Here is a 23,194-nt window from a genome sequence, read left to right as displayed (position 1 = left end):
GTATCTTTAGAAGGAGAGGGGCCCTCAGATTCTGCCTAGTCCAAATCACTCATTTTACAGATGAGGAAACTGAGCCCCAGCAGCAAAGTGACGTGTCCAAGGATGCACAGGTGAGGGGCAGAGCTGGTATGCAAACCCAGGCCCTTGACTACAAGTCCAGAGCACTCTCAAGGGCTCTGGTGGAACTAGAAGCAGAGAACACATGACCCTCACCTTGCCCACCATCTCCCATCAGACCTTGATGGAGAGAGCTCAGTACCCTGACCCCAAAAGCCTTGAAACAGAAGTCCTCCCCACCACCACCAAGCCATCTTCCAGTCCAGCCCCTACAGCCATCACTGAGAAGACAACTTGGTTTTCTGAACGGGCAGCCTTCTTCAGTACCATCAGCAACACTTGTGAACTGCCTGCCACCAACACGGCACGAGAGCCTTGGGAGAGGCCGCCTTCCAGTCTCCCACCCCGACCTCCCAATACCATTGGTCCTGCTTCCAACCAGTCCTCACAGTCATTGTTTGGGGAAGCAATGCCTATAGAGAAGGGGCCAGTCAAACCCAACCAAAAGCAAACCAAATACCATCTATAGTGCAGATAAGCCAGCTTGGCTGAAGCAGCCAGACACCCTGAGGGAGACACAGGAGGCAGCAGGTGGCAGCCAAGTCACCCTCCTGCCCCAAAAAACCACCACCAAGACTTCCGTCTCCCCTGGACCCCTGATGGGGACTGTCCAGGCCCCTGAACCCAAGAGCCTTGGGGACAGCCATGCCTCCAGCCCAGGCCCCCCAGCTGCCACCCTGGAAAACATCTCCTATGGAGATGCCGCCTGGGGGCTGCTCCTGCACAGCCACGCTACCCAAGACATAGGAAAGAACGTGTTTGCCCCAAAGTCCTTGGTCCTGTCAAATGACTCAACATCAGAAACAAATGAAATTTTGTTAGTGGAGATGACATTAGGGAAGAGGCATTATTACCATCTGCTTTGCAGCTGTGCCCTCAAGACCACGGGAGCTTCCCATCTGACTGGCAGCTGAAACCCTCGCTGTGGGTGGTGTTCCCCATAGACCAAGAGCTCCTCAAGATATTAGCAAAGCACTCTCCATATGGTAAGTGCTTAAGAAAGGCTTTTCCCCTTCATTCCTATTCATTCATTCATTTATACACACATCCATGCATCCTCATGTCGCCTCATCCTGACCGAAAACCCCAAATTCCATTCATCTTCCTGAAACTGGGAAGCTGTTTTTAAGACTCCTGAGTCTGCCACAAAATGGAACCAGGTTTTAAAGGAATCACCAAAGGTAGTGAGTGGGAAAACATCACTAATATGGGCCCAGAAAGATGCTGCTACTTTTACCAGAGTCTAATACGTGAGGTTACTGTCAGGAAATAAATGATCGGAGATGTTCTTTTAGGTCTCTTATTTTCAAGAAAATCTACCACTCAACAGTTTTGTTTGTTGGTGTTCTAGGGCTCAAAGCTCATCTTAAAAAGAAAGGAGGGTGCTGGAAGAAGGGGAGAGGGCTGCAGCAGAAGGGAGAAAGAATTAGAAAAAGGAGAACTTGCTAGAGCAGGCAGAATCTCACATCGAAAGATGCCAGGCCTTATTCTACTCTGGTTTCAGTGTTTCTTATGATGCTGCTCAGGCTCAGTCATTCTGTTCCTGGGAATCCGAGTAAATAATAATGATAGTAAACACGTGAAGATCTGCAAAGCACCTCACATACAGCACCTCATTTCATCTTTACAACTCTGTGAAGCAGATGCTATTATCATCCCCATTTTACAGAAGAGGAAACTAAGGGGGCAAAGTGACTTGCCAAAGGCTGCACAGCCAATGAATAAGAAGGATGCTTACTTACAAAGCACCCCAGAACTCAGGCCAACTATCGGCCTATTGTCCAGGGCCTCAGGAGAAGCTCACCATCCTTTGGTGTCCTTTCTGTGTCAAATACTTAACCATGAAAGATGATGATGATGATGATGATGATGATGATGATGATGACGATGATGACGATGATGGTTCTGCTACACCAGGGGCTGCACAAGGAGCATCCATTGTCAGAACTGTTATTTGTCCTTTGTTTGCAAAGAGGACCAATGACATCGGAGGACGATGTCTTACCTTGCGAGTGAATTGGATTGAAGTGAGGCAGAGCTGTGCAAAGTCGTCAGCCTCCCTCTCTCTTCCAGAGTCAGTGAAGTCCAGTGACAGGACAGAGTCAAGATTATTGGTGAGGGCTCAGGATGCAGTGGATGACCTTGGCATCTTCTGATCAAGCCCTAAGTGTTCCACAGTACCTGCTTCAGCCGCCTTCACGGCCATTGGAACAAACTGCTCTCGTCCACCCATTTCACCCAGGGAAGTCTTCACATGTTTGGAGTACACACCTTCTTACCTCATCAGCGAGTTTAAGGCCCATCAGTTACCTTCAACCTGGTTCAGCCCATCTACCAAGACAGTTTTCCCAGGGTATGGCTGCTGCACATGCTACAGCTTCTTGGGGCCACAGGGGAGAGTAATCGGGTAAAGTCTCCTCCAGCCCAAAGCCTCTCACTGATCTTGTAAGCTGAGGGAGTTAGCAGGGGTTGCCTGCTCAAAGGGGTGGTGTGGGGGGGGAGACACACTGGCCATGAATAAGACAAGGGTACTTGGACACAGGGCTGGAAAGCCTCAGAAGGATGGGATTAAGCTCAGAGGAGTTTTTGGAAAGCCAAGGTTAGTTTGATGTAGAGCCCTGAAATCCCCAGCTACCTGAGGCCTTTTCATTTCCCATCAGAGATAGCCTGTGGGCTCTCCCTCTCAATCACCTGGTATGACTTCAGACGTTTAGAATTTACTTACATGTGTATATGCTGTATCCCCAGGGAGAAGGTAAGCTTCTCGAGGGCAGGAACAATATTGCTTTGTCTTTGTACCCCCCAGCACCTAGCACAGTTCCTTGACTATATTCAAATGAATTAGGTGGTGAACATAGGATGCCTCATCACCATGTCCCAGCAGGTTTTTCACCCTGGAAGATCCTTCTGTTCTGGAGCTCATTTCCACTGATTGAATGGCTCCTCCTGAAAACACCATTAGAAGGGAGGGCCTGGGCGAACATGTCAGTAGGCACAGTCTAGGCATGGCGAACCTCCAACTGGCATCTCTAAACTTCGGGCTTGTCCCTAGCTTCTCCCAACCCCAGCCCAGGTACCTCTTCTTGTGGGTCCAGGGCTGGAAGGGACCTCTGAGGTCATCTCGTCCCACCCACTGATGCCCAGAAAGTTACAGCAACTTATTTAGAAATTAAAGCAAGGAGTATTCCAGCAAGGTATCATTGTTTTCAGCTATAGGAAAAAAAAAAACACCAATCCTGGTAAATGAAAGCCAGGGAAGCACATTTATGACTTGAGAACAGGGGGCATAATCCTACAGAGTATCCCTAAAAACCTCTAGATATGGAACATGCAGAGGATGAGACTGGATTCAACAAAACTTCAAAACACACTTAAAAAAATTAACCCCATGGAAGCTAGAGAGGATTTCCAGATTTAAAGGGGATTTGACTACATCTGTCCCATTCAACCTCATTCATTTTTCTAAAGCTTTTACAACGCGGCTTAAACGTGGCTCACATCTCCACATGGAGCTATTTTTAGACAAGTGCATTTTCTTGGGCAGCTCTGGAATGCTGATTTCCCATGGAGCATGGCTGGCAGGAAGGCATAGGCAACCCAGAGGGCCTGCTAAAGTCAGGAGCACTCCAGCCTGCACAGGGCCAGTGGAAGGAAGGCAAAATTAACATGCACAATCGTCTACACACTCAAATGACCCTGTAACATCCTCAGGAGCCCTTGAGACATAGTAAGGAGGCTTTCCTGGGGAGGGGTGAATGTCCTGGCTAAATGAAGGAGCCTTGTCTGTCTCTGACTTACAGGTAGCTGTGGAGAGCAACAGACCCTGAATCCCACCTCAGTCACTTACTAGCTGGGGGACCCTGGGCAAGGCACTTCACCGCCACCTGCCTCAGTTTCGCCATCTCTAAAATGGGGATAATAATAGCACCTATCTTACAGGGTTCAAACGTGATAACAAAGTAAAGCATAATTTACAAGCTAGCTATGATTATCATCAGCCACGTGGGATGGAATGACTAGATCTAGACTGTCTCTGCAGGCCTTTCAGACTGCCTGCCAGTCACATCCTGAGATGCAGGAAGCAGGTGGGGTCACGGTGGGGTGTGTGCCACTCCCCAACTCAATAAACTCCAGCGGCTTCCTATGACCGCCGGGATCAAACTTGACCACAGCTTACCTTGAAGCCTCATCTGACGTGACTCACCTTCCTGCTTCTATGGTTCAACCACATTGAGCGTCTCTCTCCGCTCCTCACACAAGACACTCCATCAGAGTCTGTGCCCCCATGTGGACCTGGAATGCACCCCTTCCTCCCCGACTTGGCCCGAACTTCCTCTTGCTTCAGGGGGCAGCTTGAGCAACACCTCTCCCAGGAAGCCTTTCCTGGTCTCCCCTGGAAGGCTGGTGCCTCCCTAAAGACTCTGGATTGATTCTGTATAGATCTCGATGCACCCATCTCCCAGGCACAATAAAATAAACACTCTGTATTTAACTACCTTGTGTGGAGTTTGCCTATTTTTATCCTTCATATACGTACATGGATTTGTGTATATGTATATAAGAATGAAAATTCCTAAAGAGAAGGAATTGTTTAATTTTTGCATTTACAGACCTGGTGAATATAGCAAAGCATATATCCTCCCCTCATTCTTCCACCAACACAAGAGGCCCATCCCACATGTATAATAGCATAGTGCCTGATACACAGTAGGAGCTTAATAAATGCATGTGGCTTGATTGATGGGTGCCCAAGTTTATCCACCGGAAGGGAGCTCTGAGGTAACGGAAGGTTAAGTTACCTGCAGAGCAGGAATTTGAATCCAGACCCTCCTACCTGTCTCTCATGTAGCTGCTCTCCCTCTTTTGGGTCTCTCATGCCCAGGAGAGACAACCACAATTAAGGCAGAAGTAGGGGAACTTCTTAGCTACCAAGCCCCACTCGCTGGCCAAATGGGAAAAAATGACTAAGGAACGCAGGAATGGAAAGCCCCCGTCATCACCACGGCGGTTCTTTTACAGTTAGACTTTTAAAATGAATTCGTAAAACTCTATTTGACAAATGCAGGTAATAAAAATTCGGGGGAAAGGAGAAGGGAAGGAGGGGGAAGAAAAGGGCAAATGAGAAAGACTAAAAGAGGAAGAGACGGTAATATCAGCTGCGATACTGTAGGGAAAGCGCACTTACAAACGTAAAAGCACCAAATGATGTAAGCTCATTAAGTGCTTTATGTACATCAGCTCATCTGATACAATAATGTGTCTATTATTATTATTATTGTTATCATCACAGACCCACCCTGTTAGGTAGGCATTGTTATTATTATTATTATTCCCAGTTTATAGAGGAGGAAAATGAGGCCCAGAAAAGGTGAGTGACTCAGGCCTTTCTTTCTCCAGATTAGGAGGCACCACAGTGCACAAAGTGCTGGGCCTAGAGTCAAGACCTAAGTTCAAATCCAGCCTTAGACACTTAATGGCTGTGTGACCCTGGGCACGTCATTTCACCTCTACTTGCCTCAGTTTCCTCATCTGTAAAAGTGGGATGATAATAATAGCACTTACCTTGCAGGAATGTTCAAATGAGGTAATATTTGTAAAGTGCTTAGTACACTGCCTGGCATACAGTAGGTGCTATATAAAAGTTTATTCTTTTCCTTCCTTCCTTTCCTATTCTATTCTCTATGACATAAAGATGCCAAGACAAAATAGAGATAACCTAGAAAGACTCCATTTTCATGGAACATTACAACTTTTTAGAAAAACGCCTTGAAAGGGCATGAAATTCCCCGTTGCATTTTTGTGACCCTAGGCACGGATGGTAATGTCACTTTTTGCTACTTGTAGCTTGTACCAACCCCAGCGTTCCAGGGAAAACCAGCCGTGTGATTGTATCAGTGCCAAGAGAGTGTCAGGATGAAATGGGGCAGGAGGCCAGAGGAAAAGGTTTGCAGGAAATGGAAGATCAGCAGGGTTTGCGGCAGAGAAAAATAAAAGCGGGTGCTTTGTGTCAGGAGAGTGTCAAGATCCCGGTCTGCTTACACGCACATTATGTGGGGGAGTTTACTGAGACTCCGGGCAGAGTCCAACAGGGAACCATGCCAGCAGACACCTGCATGGCGCTTAAGTGTCTCACAGAATGTCAGCCCCAGCTGTTCAGGATGGGCAGAACCAGCAATGGAGCTGAGGCTGGAGCCAGGTCAGACTCCCCAGAGTTAACCCCACCCACTGTAGCCAGGCCAGATTTTCCTTAAAAGGGTACGGACGCTCCCCCGAAGACCTCAGTGGCCACTGAGGCAGCTCCTGGTGCCCAGTCTCCCAAGTCAGGAGTCACCGGTTCCCCTACCCCTTGGCTTCTGAGCAGGAGAGCGGCAGGGGCAGGGAGGCCTCCCAACGGGTCACTGTGGAATCTGAGCCCATGGCTTCTGAATCCCGGTGACCCCGGCCATCCTCAGACCCTGGAGGCAAGCACCCCTCAGGCAGTGGAAGGTGGGAGCAATGTCTGAGACAGCTGCGCATCAGCCCAGCATTGGGCAAGTGGGCTTGGGTCATCAGGGGGAGGCACATCCTAGCTGGGTGGGGGGTGGGGAGGATCTGGATAGGAACACTAACAGAAATGTACTTTGGGGCCTTATGCTGCCCCCTGTCACTGCTGATGGAGCCAGGGATATCAGGCTGCGTCGACTGGCGTGCTCCAGCAGACAAGGGGTCAGGGGGCCTGGGTTCTAACTGCGGCTTCCTACTTACTGCCTGGCTGATTGTGGGCATGGGAGGCTGAGAGAGGCACAGAGCCATCACAGAGCTCCGAAGCATCTGAGGCAGGGTTGGAACTTGGGGCTTCCCGACTCTAGGCCCTGCTCTGGCCCTGGGGCCACTGAGACCCACCTAGGAAAGCGATGCTTCACCTCGGTGGGGTCAGGTCCCTCTGCCTGTACAATGATGAACATCCCTTCCAGCTCCAAGGCTGTCATACTCCCATTCCAAGGCTCGCTGGTCTCCACTCTGACTTCAGTACTCCAGGGTCTGGGGTCCTGCCTCATCCCCTGTTTCCCCAGAAGCTGCATTCTCCTCCTAAATCTCCCGTAGGCCCTCTGCCCCACCCCAGCCTTGGCAGACAGACTCCTGGAATCTCTGACTTAATCAACATTTATTTAACACCTACTACGTGCCAGGCACTGTGCTAAGCACAGGATCAAACCTTCCCCACCCCACCTGTCTGACCAGCCATTCAGTTTGGGCCCATTTCCTCACATACTAATTTCTATAGGAAACAAACTGACCTGTTTTCATGCCCTGGCAGCTCGTCTCCCCTTCCCCACCTCTCCATCTGGTGGCCCTGACAGCTCTCCCTCCAGTCCCATATTTCCCCGGACTTGGGTCTAACCCAGTTAGAATACCCAAAAAGTCTGACCCCACTTATCACAAACGGGCGGGCTGGGCCAAGAGGGGCTATGACCAGAGTATCGAGACCTGGGCCTCAGAAATCATCCAATTCATGTAGTCTTTCATGTTACAGATGGGGAAACTGAGGCCTTAAGAAGTGTACTGGCTTAAGCAGCAAAGCCAGGACTGGATCTCAGATCGTCCTCCACATCCAGCTTTTTCTAACATGCCAAAGCGCATGCTCTCCAGGTTGAACCATAGAAACAGAGGAGACACTGGGGGGTGGGGGGGCTGGACAAGGCTTCTGAGACTTGAAAGTGCCCCGTCCTCTGTTCCGACCCTGACCCGTCTGCTTGCCTTGCCCGCGGGGACCTGGACAGCTTGCTTAATATTTCCATTTTCAACCAAATAAGAGATAGAGACCATTGCAGGGTGTCAAGTGCTTAATGCTGATTATACTAACTTTAAAAAGGTTTTGCACAAACAAGACCAGTGCAGCGAAGATTAAAAGGAAAGCAGAAAACTGGGGAAACCATTTTTTATGGCCAGTTTCTCCAATAAAGGCCTCATTTCTCAAATATGTAGAGAAATGAGTCAAGTTTATAAGAATAGAAATCATTCACCAATTGATGACAGTTTTCAGATAAAGTAATCAAAGCTATCTATAGTAAATATGAAAAAATGCTCGAAATCATCACCGATTAGTGAAATGCAAATTAAAGCAATTCTGAGCTACCACCTCACACCTATTAGATTGGCTAATATGACAGAAAAGGGAAATGATAAATGTTGGAGGGGATGTGGGGAAATTGGGACACTAATGCACTGCTGGTCCAACCATTCTGGATACTGATTTGTAACTATGCCCAAAGGGCTATAAAACTGTGCATACGCTTTGACCTAGCAATACCACTACTAGGTCTGTATCCCAAAGAGATTTTTAAAAGGGGGTAGGCAGGACTTATATGTACCAAAAAAGATTACAGCTGCTCTTTTTGTGGTGGCAAAGAATTGGGAAATTGAGAGGATGTCCATCAATTGAGGAATGACCGAACAAGTTGTGGTATACAATTGTGATGGAATACTACTGTGCTATAAGAAGTGATAAGAAAGATGTTTTTGGAAAAACCTGGAAAGACTTACATGAACGGATGCAAAGTGAAGTGAGCAGAACCAGGAGAAGAGTGCATATAGTACCAGCAGTATTGTAAGGATGATCAACTGCGGATGACTTAGTTATCCTCAGCAATACAATGATTCAAGATAATTCCAAAGTAGTCATGATAAAAATGCTATCTACCTCCAGCAAAAGAACTGATGGAGTGTCTGACAGCAGACTGAAGTATACTTTTTTTTTTTACTTTATTTTTCTTAGTGGTTTTTTTTTCTGGGTGGTGGTCTGAGTTTTCTTTCACAACAAGACTAATACATGACTGCATATGCGTAACCTATATATAACCTATAAATTGTTTGCCTTCTCAGTGAGAGGGGAGGGAGGAAAGCAGAGAATTTGGAACTCAAAATTTTTAAAAACTGATGTTAAAATAATTGTTCTTACATGAATTGTAAAAAAAATTAATTTCCATTTTCATTAAAGAATAAAGTGAGATGATTTATCCCAGGGTTTTAAATGGGAGGCAAATAAAAATAGAGGGCTTCTCAGGGTACTGGCAATAACCTGGAGACTTTTGTTTTGTTTTGGGAAGGATGTGTTATTTCAAATATAAACTCTCCAGGGAACTGGAGGAGGCCAGATGGAGGAGAAGAACCCGGACCCTTTCTCCTTTAGGGACACCTACCCATGGAACTAGCTGGACACAAACAGGATGGAGCAAAGAGCCATAAAAGGAGCCCAGGGACACAGGACCAGCAGAGGCCACAGGAGCCAGAGGAGGCACTGAGTACCTTTGCCAAGAAAACCACAAATGCAGTCACAAAGAGCCAGACACAACTGAAAAACGACTGAACCACCACTGGATTTCAAGGGTAAGCAGAACATTGCCAAGACAAGAGAGGAGTCTTTTCCTTTCGCTAACACCAGAGCTCGGACTAAGCTGGTACAGGGTTATGCTAACTCCCTACCAATGATATTTTTAAGGCAAATAATGAGAGGCAGAATAACTGGGATTGATGCTTGAGTGACAAGGGGCGGAGCAGTGGTGCCAGAAGCATCACGGGAGTGGAAAGAGAAGAGAGCTTTGATGAATGACTACGGCATCCTGTCCCCAGAGGGGTGGAAGTGGAGTCTGAGCTGTGTTTACACAGTAAGCTGGTTCTCCCCAGCTGCTAGCCCAAGTTACTGTCTATCCTGGCATTTGCAAAGGCCTTCTCTAACCCTGAAACGACTGAACAACAAAAAAATCTCCAACCCAAAGACAATCAAGAAAAGAAAAAAGGAAATTGAGCTTTATCCCATGGGGGGAAAAGCCCAGTCCCTCCAGAGCTTGCAGACATAATATGAGACACTTCCCATCGGGAGCCGGGACCTGGGATTGACTGGGAGTCATGTCCTCCTCTTCTGGTAAATATCAAACTAAGAGCAATTTTCTCTGGGTCTGTGTAATACACAGGACACCTGAAACATCTCCAGGAATCTCTGAAACACAAAGGGAGATCCAAAGGAGGTCCACACTCACTTCTCACTAGGATAAGCAGACTAGGCTAAAACAAACTCAGAAAATTCCCAAAGATTCACGGGCCTCCCTCCAAAAAGAGATTACATGTTTAGGGTTGGTTACTTGGGGATTCTTGGCCAAGAGGCAAACCTTATCCAGTAGTCCAACAGGGGTCTAAGACAAACCTCAAACTCATGTCACAATAAGGCAAAGGGTTTAGATCTGCTTTAAAAAAAAAAAAAGCACAGATGGCCCCTGCTACATCCTAATTAAGTGCTTTTGCTACTGTAAAATCGGGTAACAGAGAAGTTTTGCTCGCTCCTGGCTGATGGAAGCTGGTAGCCAGGAGGTCCAGAGTGAGATGCCTCAAAGCTCCAGGGGCCCAGCTATTACATTCGCACAGAAAAGCAGCACATGTTTCAAAAACTACATTTCAACATGGCACTCTTTGTAAAGTTCTGAACCAATTCCCTAACACTGCTGGTGTCCCACCTCCAAACCTCTCTACAATCCATCATCAGGCCTTCCTAGATTTCTCTCCTTCTGTATTTACTCCTAAACTCATTGTTCCTAAAAGTGCGGATTAATTTACCATGATTTTGACCCATATAGATTTGGTGTGCCATAAGGAGTCCTAGATTTGGAGCCCTGGACCAGGGCTCAGATCATAGCCCTGCTCATGCTTATAAAACTTCAGACAAGTCACTTCAGCACCATTGGTCCTCGTCTCTTCCCCGTTCCAAACCCCATGGTCCAAGGCGATGTTCTGTTGGGACCTCATGTTGAGGATAAGAAAAAGATGAAGGGAAAACAAGAATTCTTGGTTCTCTGTCTCATAAATGGGATTTCATATAAATTCATTTGGAAACTCTCTGCAACAAGGCACATCAAAACTTCCCAAGCCAACAGACATCATGCATGGCCTAACTCAGTCCCCTGGGTTAGGAGTAAAGGTTGAATGAAGCAAGGCCTTTGCTTGGCTGGGCCCCCTTGCCTGGAGTGCACTCTTTCTGCTGCTTCCCAGAGGGGTTACCTTCAAGATTCAGCCCTAGGACTGCCTCCTGTGTGAAGCTTTTAGAGATCTCCAAACCACCAGGGTCTACCCTTCCCACCTAACCATCCTGCAGTCAATTTGCACATACCTTTGTAAGTATCCATATGTTCACCTCTTGCCTCCCAATATATTCTCCCTTAAGGGCAGTCATTGCACTTAATGGAATGATGGCTGAACTGACAGACTGATTGACAATGAGCCAGGAAGATGGTACCCGCAAGCATGGAGTTGGGGTGTTGGGGAGCTTTCAGGGAGCTGGCTCATTGCTAGCTAAAGCAGGAGGGAACAGAGCTCCAAATGCCAGCAATGGGCTGACGTCCTGCTCTCGTCTGTCGGCTGTTCCACGTTGGGCTTCCCGGGGGACAAACTGCCTTAGCAACTTCTGGATGACTGTTTTAAAGTTCCCTCAGATTTTCAGCAAAGCCCCAGAAGCACGCTTACATGCAGGAATGGCACACACAGTGAAAATTCTCCCTCAGTCCTGCCCCAGCACAGGTCCGTTAGATAAGGACACACTGATAAAACAGGGTGGATTTCCAACAGCAGTCAAAGAAGCCAAATGATCTCACGTGCCAAAAGGGCCCACACAAATGCTGTCTTTTGGTAGGCAATCGACCATATGGAATGTCTAAGGGCTACTTGATCCCCGAGGTTAAATTGAACACTGCCTCAGTAGGACACGAAACCACTGCGCTGCGGCTTGTTCCAGACTCTCGGGTTGTAAATGCACTTGCTTTCCCGTTACAACCCACATCCAGCTACATGCTATTGGGAGGTATCAGCAGGGATTTGGCTCAAGCACGTCTATTTTTTTCAACCACAGGCTTCATCTGAACTCAGATCTTATTCAAAGCAAGTATTGGGGAATCACAGAATTTTTCTGTTCCATGGAACAAAGAGATGGAGATGATATCCCTGACCTGTTCCTGGGCAGCTAAAGGGAAGGGTGAACATCTGCCACCATGGTTTTAAGTGGCTACATCTTGTTCAGTCTGAGTAATCAAAGGCCGTTTCAGGAAGCAGGTAGCAACATTTACTTCCTTTGTGGAAAACAATGGCAACTTGATGAGACGGAGACCCCTGTCATCTCCCACTTACTTGCACGGTTTAATTGTAGGGCTGCCACCTCCTAATGATGGAGCTGAGCATCAGCTTTTCATTTCCAGCATACTGCCATACACATTTTTATTTCAAACCCCATCTTTGTTCACAGGGGAAAAAATACGCCAGTGTGATTCTCTTTTAAGGGAAAGAATTCTTTTTCCCATGTGGATGGTCAGGCCCAACTCTTTGGAAAGGGGATGGTGTTCTGGAACTAGATGCAACCCGAAACGTCGGGAGGATGAGGAGGTGCTCCCCTCCACAGGGAAACCCTTTTCAACAAGGACTCTGTACCAGACCTTCTCCTTCAGTACGGAGAAGTGGCCAACTCAGGGCTCCCTGTCTTCTGCCTCGCCTGATACTCTTCATCAATGGGAGGTAGTGGTCACGGTCTCACTAAGACAGTGGATTTAGGAAGGACTCTCTCACAAGCATGGAGTCATCTCCTCGCAGTTAAAATATCCCCCACTTCATTTGTGGGGGCTTGCCAAAACCACTGCTTAGCAATTCTCTTCTCAAAAACATTTCTGATACAGCACATAGAAGGCCTCTGAGTAGCCTCTCATCTGTGACCTCTCTCTTGTTTCTGATACACATTTCTCAATCCATCCAAATATTTATCTTTATTTATGCCTTTTTTTCACTGATGTTACTATCAAAGTATATATTAGTCTTCACACAATTTCCAGACCTCTTAATCCTCTGTAACACATGGTAGCAAATCAGTTGCTATCATTTTCATGGTAGTCCAGCGTTCAGCACAGTACCTGGCATACAGTAGGTGCTCAATAAACGTTCATTGACTGACTGGTCCTTTTGCAAATACTTATTTTGCAAATACGTTTACTAGTTGTGAGACCCTAGGCAAATCATATAGCCGCTGTCTGCCTCAGTTTCCTCATCTGTAAAATGGGGGTAAGTAAAAATACACACCTCCTAGGGCATACAAAGGAGGATAAAGCGAGATGATATCTGTAAAGAGCACCGCAAACTCTAAAGTGCTATTTAAATGCTGGCTATCGTCACCGCCAAAGAATTAATTACAAAGAGGGTGATCGGCCCCTATACGCACCGAGGTTGGTCCTTGGGAAACAGACTCCACACATTTCAGGAAGTTTACTAGATGCCTTTCCGGCATAGTAGAACCTTTCAGATCTTATGGCACAGACCTTGAGAACCAAAGGGCACCTCCAGACTGTGATGAGGCACCACACTATGACTTAGGGAAGGATTATCTTACCACAGCTCTCTAGAGACAGAACCAGGGTGAGGACACTCAGGCTTTTCCCCAGGCACTAGCATTTAAAGGGTGCTATGAGCACTCATACTCCCTCCTTCAGCTGCTCGGAAACAACTGAGCTTAGCACCTCAGGTGTAATAGAAGACTTCCACATAGCTTGCCTCTTCCCTCTAAGAGACCCTCCCAGGCTTGGAGTACTTCACATACTTTCTCCACCCCAAAGCATCCCACCAAGCCCCCCATTAGTGATCTCATGGCATCCCACAGTCCTGGGTCCTCCAGAATCCTGAAGTGTCACTTTCCCCACCCCCACCCTCATTTTTCCTTAAAATCTTGACTTGAAAGCACCTTTCCTGCTTCCTGTCTTAGCAGCCAAAAATGCTAGTGCATTGTTGTCTGATCCAGTCTAGGCAGACCTCCAATCCAAGGGCACGTGTGGTAAAGAGAACTGAATTAAAGGAAAAAGAGATGAGGGCTAGAGCCACACAAATCACTGGATAGTTAAGAGAATGCCAAAGGCTGGGTAACAAATATCCAGGCCTTGCCCCTTCTCCCAGTCTTGACTCTCCCTGTGAGACTCCCCAGACACTGCCTGAAAGCCAACTGGAAAGAGCAGCTGGTGGGGGGGGGGGGGAGCCAAGATGGCAGAGTGAAAGCAGTGACTTGCTTGAGCTCTCCCCCAAACCCCTCCAAATACTCATAAAAAATGGCTCTAAACAAATTCTGAAGCAGCAGAAGAACCCACAAAAAGACAGAGTGAAACAAATTTCCAGCCCAAGACAACCTGGATGATTGATCAGAAAGGTGCATTGCGCCGGGCTGAGAGCACAGCACAGCATGGGAGCGCAGGCCGCAGCAAACCTGGAGCAGGCCTCAGAGGACTAAATCACGGGCAGCTGTGGAGGTTTCCAGACTCCTCAATCCACCAATGCCACAGACAACTTAGAAGGTCAGTGGGAAAAGTCTGTTTCTGTGGGTGCTCAGAGAGGAAGGCAGGGTTTCAGCTCCATTCCCCAAGAGCTTGGCCGGGGGGGGAGGGAGGGGGGGCTGCTTCCTGAGCTTCTGGCCCACAGACTGAGGGGGAATCCAGTGGCTGATCAGAGAGGGACTGCAGGGATCTCTTTGCCAGTGCTGAGGCAGGAATCTCTTGCTTTGCCCTGTTTGGATCTGGGTCACAGTTCTGGGCAGCGTGCTGGGGTGAGGAGGAGCACTGGCTTGGTGGAGCTTGTAGTGGCTGTGAAGGGGAGCCCCTCCTCACAGTTACAGGACAGAAAGGAATACTTGTGGTCACAGGCCAGGAAAGGAGTAAACACCTCGCCCCTTATCATACCACCTTGGAAGAACTGAAAATTTACAGGTCCCTACAAGTATCTCTGAAAACAGCTGTACAAACTCCTGAAGCTTGGGACAGTACACTCTCCACATTGGAAGCAGACTCTTACCTTAACAAAGAGTTTAAAACTCAAGTAATTGGCTGGGATCATGAGCAAGCAGCGCAAAAAGAGTCAGACCATAGAATCTTACTTTGGTGAAAAAGAAGATCAAAATATACAACACAGAAGAAAACAAAGTCAAAGCTCCTACATCCAAAGCCTCCAAGAAAAATATGAATCAGTCCCAGGCCTTGGAAGAGCTCAAAAGGGATTTTGAGAAGCAAGTAAGGGAAGTAGAGGAAAAACTGGGAAGAGAAATGAGAGTGATGCAAGAAAATCATGAAAAAAGTCAACAGCTTGCTAAAGGAGACCCAAAAAAATACTGAAGAAAATAACACCTTAAAAAATAGCCTAACCCAAATGGCAAAAGAGGTCCAAAAAGCCAATGAGGAGAAAAATGCCCTAAAAAGAAAAATTGGCCAAATGGAAAAGGAAGTCCAAAAGATTACTGAAGAAAATACTTCCTTAAAAATTAGAATAGAGCAATTGGAAGCTAGTGACTTTATGAGAAATCAAGACACTGTAAAACAAATCCAAAAGAATGAAAAATTAGAAAACAATGTGAAATATCTCATTGGAAAAACAACTGACCTGGAAAATAGATCCAGGAGAGAGAATTTAAAAATTATTGGACTATCTGAAAGCCATGATCAAAAAAAGAGCCTAGACATCATCTTTCAAGAAATTATCAAGGAAAACTGCCCTGATATATTAGAACCAGAGGGCAAAATAGAAATTGAAAGAATCCACAGATCTCCTCCTGAAAGAGATCCCCAAAGGAAAACTCCTAGGAATATTATAGCCAAATTCCAGAGTTCCCAGGTCAAGGAGAAAATATTACAAGCTGCCAGAAGGAAACAATTCAAGTACTGTGGAAACACAATCAGGATAACACAAGATTTAGCAGCTTCTACATTAAAGGACCGCAGGGCATGGAATATAATATTCCGGAGGGCAAAGGAGATAGGATTACAACCAAGAATCACCTACCCAGCAAAACTGAGTATAATCCTTCAGGGGAAAAAAATGGTCATTCAGTGAAATAGAGGACTTTCAAGCATTCCTGATGAAAAGATCAGAGCTAAATAGAAAATTTGACTTTCAAATACAGGACTCAAGTGGAACATGAAGAGGTAAACAGGAAAGAGAAATCATAAGAGACTTATTAAGATTGAACTGTTTACATTCCTGCATGGAAAGATGGTATTTGTAACTCATGAGACCTCTGTCAGTATTACGGTAATTGAAGGGAAAAAATTATATGTGTATATATATATAAATAGATAGATAGAGGGCACAGGGTGAGTTGAAGATTAAGGGGTCATATCTGGAGAATAAAATTAAGGGATGAGAGAGGATGATACTCAGAGAAGAAAGGGAGAGATAGAATGAGGTAAATTATCTCACAAAATAAAAAAACAGAACAGAAAAGTCTCTCACAGTGGAGGGGAAAGAGGGGAAGGTGAGAGGGAATGAGGGAATCTTATTCTCATAGGATTTGGCTTAAGGGGAGAATAACATACACATTCAATTGGGTATGGAAATCTGTCTTACCCTACAGGAAAATAGGGGGAGAAGGGGACAAGAGAGCAGGGGGATGATAGAGAGGAGGGCAGATTGGGAAAGAGGGTAATCAGAAGCAAATACTTCTGAGGAGGGACAGGGTCAAAAGAAAGAATAGAATAAATGGGAGGGCAGGATAGGATTAAGGGAAATAGAGTTAGTTTTTCACAACATGTCTGCTATGGAAGTGTTTTGCATAACTGCACATGTACAACCTATATTGAGTTGCTTGCCTTTTCAATGAGGGTGGGTGGGGAGGGAGGAAGGGAGAAAATTTGGAACTCAAAGTTTTAAAAACACGTTTAAAAAAAATGTTTTCACATGCAACTGGGAAATAAGAAATACAGGAAATGGGGTACAGAAGTCTATTCTGCTCTACAGGAAAATAGAAGGGGATAAGAGAAGGGAGGGGGGAGAGATAGAAGAGAAAGCAGACTAGGGGAAGGGATATTCAGAATGCATGCCATCTTGGGGTGGGGGGAGGGGTGAGAAATTTGGAACTCAAAAACTTGTGGAAGTGAATGTTGAAAACTAAGAATAAATAAATTTATATTTTAAAAAAAAAAGAAAGAAAGAAAGAACAGCTGGTGACAGCTGGGATGGGGCACAGCCTGGGGACACACCTGGAGAATCTATAGGCAGCTTTGTTCCCTTCGGACATGGCTGAGAAATGCACCCAACGTGTTTGAAGGGAGACCCTCCTGCAAAGAACTTTTTACTGCACTTTTATGTTGCCTAAAACACTGAAGAGGATCCTAAATAATTCCCAGACCTTTCTCACGCTCAGTTTCTGAAAGCTTAGTCATTTCTTCCCCTTTCATGGCAAATTGGCTTCTTTCTGGAGCCTCCAGCTACAAGGCCTCTAATAGCACAATTAAGGTGGCTTTTTAGAATCATCAAAAAAGCTCAATAGCAGAGAATCCTCTTGTTACCACTTTCTGAATTGCTGAGGGCAATTGTTTTTCCCTTTTAAATGTTCTTTATGCAGAATGTACAATACTGCCTTTCTGGGATCTTAACTGTATGCAGCTGTGTCTCAGAGGTCTTCAACATCTACAGTTGGATGGGAGAACCATAGTATGATTTGGAACCTGAAAAAAGATGCCTGCCTGCCTTTCCCTCTTTCTTCCTCCCTTTCCTCCCCTCCCTCCCTTTCTTCCTTCCTTCCTCCCTCCCTCCCTTCCTTCCTCCCTCCCTCCCTCCCTCCCTCCCTCCCTCCTTTCCTTCCTCCTTCCTCCCTTCCTTCCTTCCTTCCTTCCTTCCTCCCTCTCCCTCCCTCCCTCCCTCCTCCCTCCCTCCCTCCCGCTAGGAAGGCCTGAGGGTCGAACCAGACTCTCCTCAAAAGGACGCTTGAGTGCTCTGGCCTCCCTGCCCTGCTGCCACCTCTATCCCATGGCTCCCTCCTCTTTGGGAACCCCTGGCCAGGACCACCATTTTTCATGAGATGCTTGACCATGTTCACTTCATTCTTGACTCTCTGGACTTTTCCACCTCCTCCCCAGAAGCCTCCCTCCCTTTTTAAGTTTTATCTTCCCTTAAAATGCAAGTTCCTTGAGTAGGAACAGTCTTTTTCACTTGTATGTGTCCCTTCGGTGCTTAGCACTATGCCTAGTTCAAAGTAAATGCTTAACAAATGCACTGGCTTAGCTTAGTTATTATTCATACATACTTCAACATTTCCAATTACCTGCGAGCACTGGACAGACGGGCACAGGCTGCGTCAATGGAGGTCCTCAGATCAAGGCCAGATGGCGCCTAGTCAAATATGTTTGTGGATGGGTTCTTCTTCCTGCTCAGAGAGATGGCCATTCCCTTTGTCTACACACAGAGTAAACCCTTCATCCCTCAGGGGCCAGCTCCTAGAGTTACTGTGCCTAAAAAATGCATGAATCCGTGGCCACCTCAGCGATGATGAGCCTCCCCACATGTCATGAGGCTGCTTTTAAGATGGTCTGTTACTTGGCCAGTACTCAATACCTTTCCTACTTGTGCCCTACTGGTATAATTAATAATAGCTAACCTTTACATAGCACCTGTGTGCCAGGCACTGTGCTAAGCGCTTTACAATTATGATCTCATTTGATCCTCGCCACAACCTGGGGAGGTGGGTGCTATTATGACTCCCATTTTACATTTGAGGAAACTGAAGCAAACAGAGACCTTGCCCAGAGTCCCATGGCTAGTAAAGAGGCCACATTTGAACTCAGGAAGATGAATCTTCCTGCCCCTAAGCCCAGCACTCTCCACTGTCCTGCCTCACTGCCTCACCTCTGATAACCCAGGGTCAGCTTACTGCCACCAGACAGCCTCATTGTGGGACTACTACTCTCTATTCAACAAAGAACTGACCTAACAGATGGCCTCCCTATCCAAGAATGCCACCTAAGATGATCCCCTCCCCTTCCTTATTGGGGCTCCCTTCCCTCCTTAAATTATCTTGTATGTACTTCTCTCTCTTCAGGCTGTATTGAAGGGCCTTGAGGACAAGGCTGTTTTATCTTTTGTCTCCGTAGCCCTACCACCTTGAGGCTTGTTCACTTAGCAGCTGTGTTTGGTAGACTAGAGGATCATTGAAGTCCCTTTCCAGGCAGCTACCTAGCAAGGTAAGACTTGGGTTCAAATCCTGCCTCAGACACTTATCAGCAAGTCCCTGAACTGCTCAAACCTCAGTTTCCTCAGCTGTAAAATGAGGCTAAAAATCACACCGAACTCCTGGGGTTGTTGTGGAGACCCTTTGCAAACCCTCAAGGGTCATGTAAATGTTAGTTATTCCAACTTTAGTGTCCTAAGGTTCTGTATAGGGAAGGTGTACTTGTAGACATATACCAACACAAGTGAAGGTGAGGGAGAAGGGGGCAGGGGAGGAGAGAGAGAAGGCTGGGAAGCCAAGCACTGGCCACCCAGTACTCTGGGCCAACGCTTTAAACAATGCCTCAGGAAGGGTTCCTTACTCGTTGGTTTCTGGTGGTTGGCTTAAAGGAGCCACAGATGGTGGCGACATCCATTATGGCACTCAGGAGGATTTATCAGAGGACAGGCACTAATGATGGATTAGCCTCTCTAGAGATGGGGATACCTTCCAGTGAGCCACTTCCTAAAATTTAGAGGGCCGTTTCAGGAGGATGAGAGAGCAAAATGGAAAATGCGCACGGTACTATGGCAGCATTAAGCATCTGAGCTACGTACTTATCACAGGGTTCAAAGTCCAGTGGTACTCCCACTGGTTATTGGAAATATTTGATCTCTCTCACCATCGGATCCAAATATATTATGAGCTATTAGGAAAAATTATTCCTGACTAGATTACAAATCTTTCTAATTTATTTCTTCTTTTCTGTTTATTGAAATTATTTCCTTCAGTGAGCATGGAGTAGGATATAACAAAATGTTGAACATGCTTGGCCTGAGCTCCCCTCAAAATGCCCTCCTGTCTTGGATGGTTATTACGAGGCCCAAATGAGATAATGTAAGTAAAGTGTTTTGCAAATGAATGCTAGCAATTGTCATTAGCCATAGAAGAAACAAGTTTTAAGCCCAAGTCTGAGGGAGATGGCACACATGGAATGGTGGTGAGAAGGACAAAGCACTCCAGGTGAGTGCTATCTCAATCAATCCACATTTATTAAGTGTCTACTATGTGCCAAGGACTGTGCTAAGCACTTAGTATACAAAAAGAGGCAAAAGATAATCCCTGCCCTCAAGGAGCTCACAGTCTAATGGGGGGAGGGGATGGAAGGGGAGACAATTCGATAGATAGATAGATGGATGGATGGATGGATGAATATAGATATACAGAGACATATATATATACACATTATATGTTAACATATCATAATAAATGTTAAATTACTTAAGCCTCACAATTATTTAATCCTCACCATATAGATTTAGAAACCAAAAACCACTGGGGCCCAGTTCCTCAACCAATAGCCATACAGTGGGTGAGGGGTGCAACCAGGGCGCCACCTTCTTCTGGTCCAGCTCTCAGTGCACTACAGCCATCCTGCTTGGAGCTAAGCATCTTCCTAGCTTTCTAAAGTCTTCTCCAAACTGAGGAAGGCCAGGAACTCAAATAACCCTCATGGAAGAAAGGGAGGAAAAATGTGTATTGCATGCTTACTATGTGTCAGGCACATAGTGAGGAAAAGGATTGTCAAATTCTTATACCTTCATTAGATATTCTATCCCTCACAGAACACAGAACACATTGAGGGCATGGTCTGTTTTTACTTTTGTTTCTGTTATCCTAGAAGAGAACACTGTCCCTTACACACAGAAGGGGCTTAATAAATACCTACTGAATGAATGAGTAAATAGTTTCTCAGCTAGGCTAATTTAACATTTCCAAGTAAGGAGAGCAAACTAGAGAAGTGACATTTAAGATTAGATCAATAGGAACCCACAATAGATAAGAGACCAGAAAATCCCATTAGTAAAACAGCTTTCTTTTTTTCAGAGTGATTTGGTATTTAACCACCTGTTTCAGGAATGACAGACAAGTCTTACATTTCATGTTGTATAAGAAAATTTTCTCACACATACTTTATAGTTCTGAACCCTGTGTTTGCCATTCATCTCCTCCCTTTTTAAAAGCCACAGATTTTGGCAATGGGCCAGAAACATTCTTCTCGCCTTTGCAAAGAAGGAAGCTGCCAGCCATACCTGCTTCATCGTAGGAGACGGTCAGTTTTTCCAGCATCTCTCGGTCGATGGACAGAATCTGCTGCTCCAGGATGGCCTGGTAGGATAGCACGCTGTTCTCTTTGTCCTTTTCATAGTCCTGGAGATGTTGTTTCAGGACCTCAGGCAGGCGGGATTTCACATATTCAGCAGCTGACTGTCATAAAACAAGAAAAAAAAAACCAAACTGGATTAGTCCTTCATCTATTCAACCTGAACCTTTATTTATCGGTTAGAGTTCTGAGCTCCAGGTGCAGCTTACACTCCAGAACCTGCAGACCAGAAGGGGAATACAAGCGGCAAAAATCAATCAATCACTGACAGATTGATAGGCAAGAGAGAAGTAAAAAGCACACATGACTGCAGCAAACCTCAGGCCAGTCAACTAGGCCGTCATTTTCACACTGTGCTCTGGACCCCAGTCCCAACCTCCAGGAACACAAAGGACTCATTTTGAAAACAGACAGTTAATATTCAAGAGCTCCTTGGTCGCCTCCTTCCAAAAGATCTCTTTCCCAAGTTCTTTGTCACTGGTATCTGGAGATGTCAGGAGGAATAGAAGAAGGTCTCTGGCTGGACCCCTAGTTGTGCGCTTATGGGGAGCATGGACAAGGATGAAGACTTGCCGAGGACTGGTATGGGTTGGGGGTCCACGGGGCACACCAGTTATATTGCTGGAAATTCTCTTCTCCCATTTTCTCTATTATGTTTCTTACCCTACTGTGGTTCTCCTACCTTTTCTTTTCCTTTTGGCCTCCTCATTCTCTCCCTACTCCCTAAATTAAGGGCTCAGTCCTTGAATCCCTGCCCATCTCACTCCTTGCTTTCCTTATCAACGTACAAGTCACAACTATCACAGTTTCATAGATGACCCTGAACTTGTCCCCAACTCCCAACTGCAGTGGGCATTTTCACTTACATATTCCTTTATGACCTAAATTTACTGTATTTAAAACTAAATTCATCTTGGCTTCCCTCCCCACTCTGAAATCCAGTGCTAAAGATGCAAGACAAAAACCAGACAGTCCCTGCCTTGAAGGCCTTCATGTTCAATTGAATTCTCCTCCAGTGAGGAAGGCACAAGGGAAGTTTACAGTGCCTGGCACAGCCTGGGTGTTTAATAAATGATGGCTCAATTGAATTATTTTCTCCATCAGGCATCAACTGTAAATGCTATTGGAAGAAGAATTATTAGTAAAGCGAGTCTATTTTCTCACAATGTGCCTCTCTTCCTGCCATCCCCATATCTGTCGATGGTAAAAGTAATTCAGCCCAGAGCACAAGGCTCAACATTTCGAAGTCTTTCTTTCTCATGTCTTCCATGTCCAATGAGTCACCAAATCCTCTCAGACTCCTCCTTTCGTACTGCAAAGCCCATCTGTCCCCTCCCAAAAATAGATGCAGAAATCTGTACCGCTACGACTCCCAAGACCAGTCCCTGGATGGCTGCAATGACTTCCTAACCATCCTCCTAGGCTCCAGTCTCCCTCGAACCCTACTGCCAAATAGTCATCCACTCAGTCACGACTCTGAAGGACTGAGGGTGGCATTAAAGCTACCCAAAGAGGATATGGAGATAGGGGCCTCATGGCTTTCTTTGCTCCCCAGCTCCTTGTGGGGAAAGGATCTTGTCATCTTCATTACTACTGTGTTCCCAGCTGCTCACATAGAGTTTTGCACACAGTACTTGCTGAAGTGAATCGTAGATGTACGGTCTTGCCCACTGGGGTCCAGCACCGGGTCCAGGCTTACCTGCGATGAGCACCCTCCCATTTAGATTCATTCCCTTCTGACAAAGGGGCTCCACGGTGTTGGAACACTGTGATGCAGTGGGATGCCACGTACTTCATCCTGTACATCCCTACGTGCTTTAGACAGCTACCATGTTCTTCCTCATTTGTACCTCATTCCTGGGATGGAGATGGGAAAAGAGAGAGGACCCAGCCCAATTTTCATGGGCTCTAATCTGTTTCTTCAGCATTTTCCTAGTTACCTCTTTGCAACTCAGAAT

At 46.1% G+C, this 23,194-nt stretch overlaps 1 protein-coding gene across 5 annotated transcripts in view; it reads right to left on the bottom strand.

Moving 5' to 3' along the window:
• PPM1L (protein phosphatase, Mg2+/Mn2+ dependent 1L) overlaps nucleotides 1–23,194 on the bottom strand; it is a 307,428-nt gene that overhangs the window by 63,685 nt on the left and 220,549 nt on the right. For all 5 annotated transcript variants that reach the window (XM_020988830.2, XM_020988828.2, XM_020988827.2 and 2 more), the window contains one exon: nucleotides 21,166–21,340. In XM_020988830.2, coding sequence (XP_020844489.1) covers nucleotides 21,166–21,340 — 175 coding nt within the window. The remainder of the gene's footprint in view (nucleotides 1–21,165; nucleotides 21,341–23,194) is intronic.

Source organism: Phascolarctos cinereus, unplaced genomic scaffold, assembly GCF_003287225.1.
Source record: "Phascolarctos cinereus isolate Bilbo 61053 unplaced genomic scaffold, phaCin_HiC Scaffold_7;HRSCAF=346, whole genome shotgun sequence".
In the NCBI taxonomy this organism is placed as follows: Eukaryota; Metazoa; Chordata; class Mammalia; order Diprotodontia; family Phascolarctidae; genus Phascolarctos; species Phascolarctos cinereus.
Note: the sequence above shows the minus strand (reverse complement) of the source record. Positions and strands in the feature narration are given on the sequence as shown.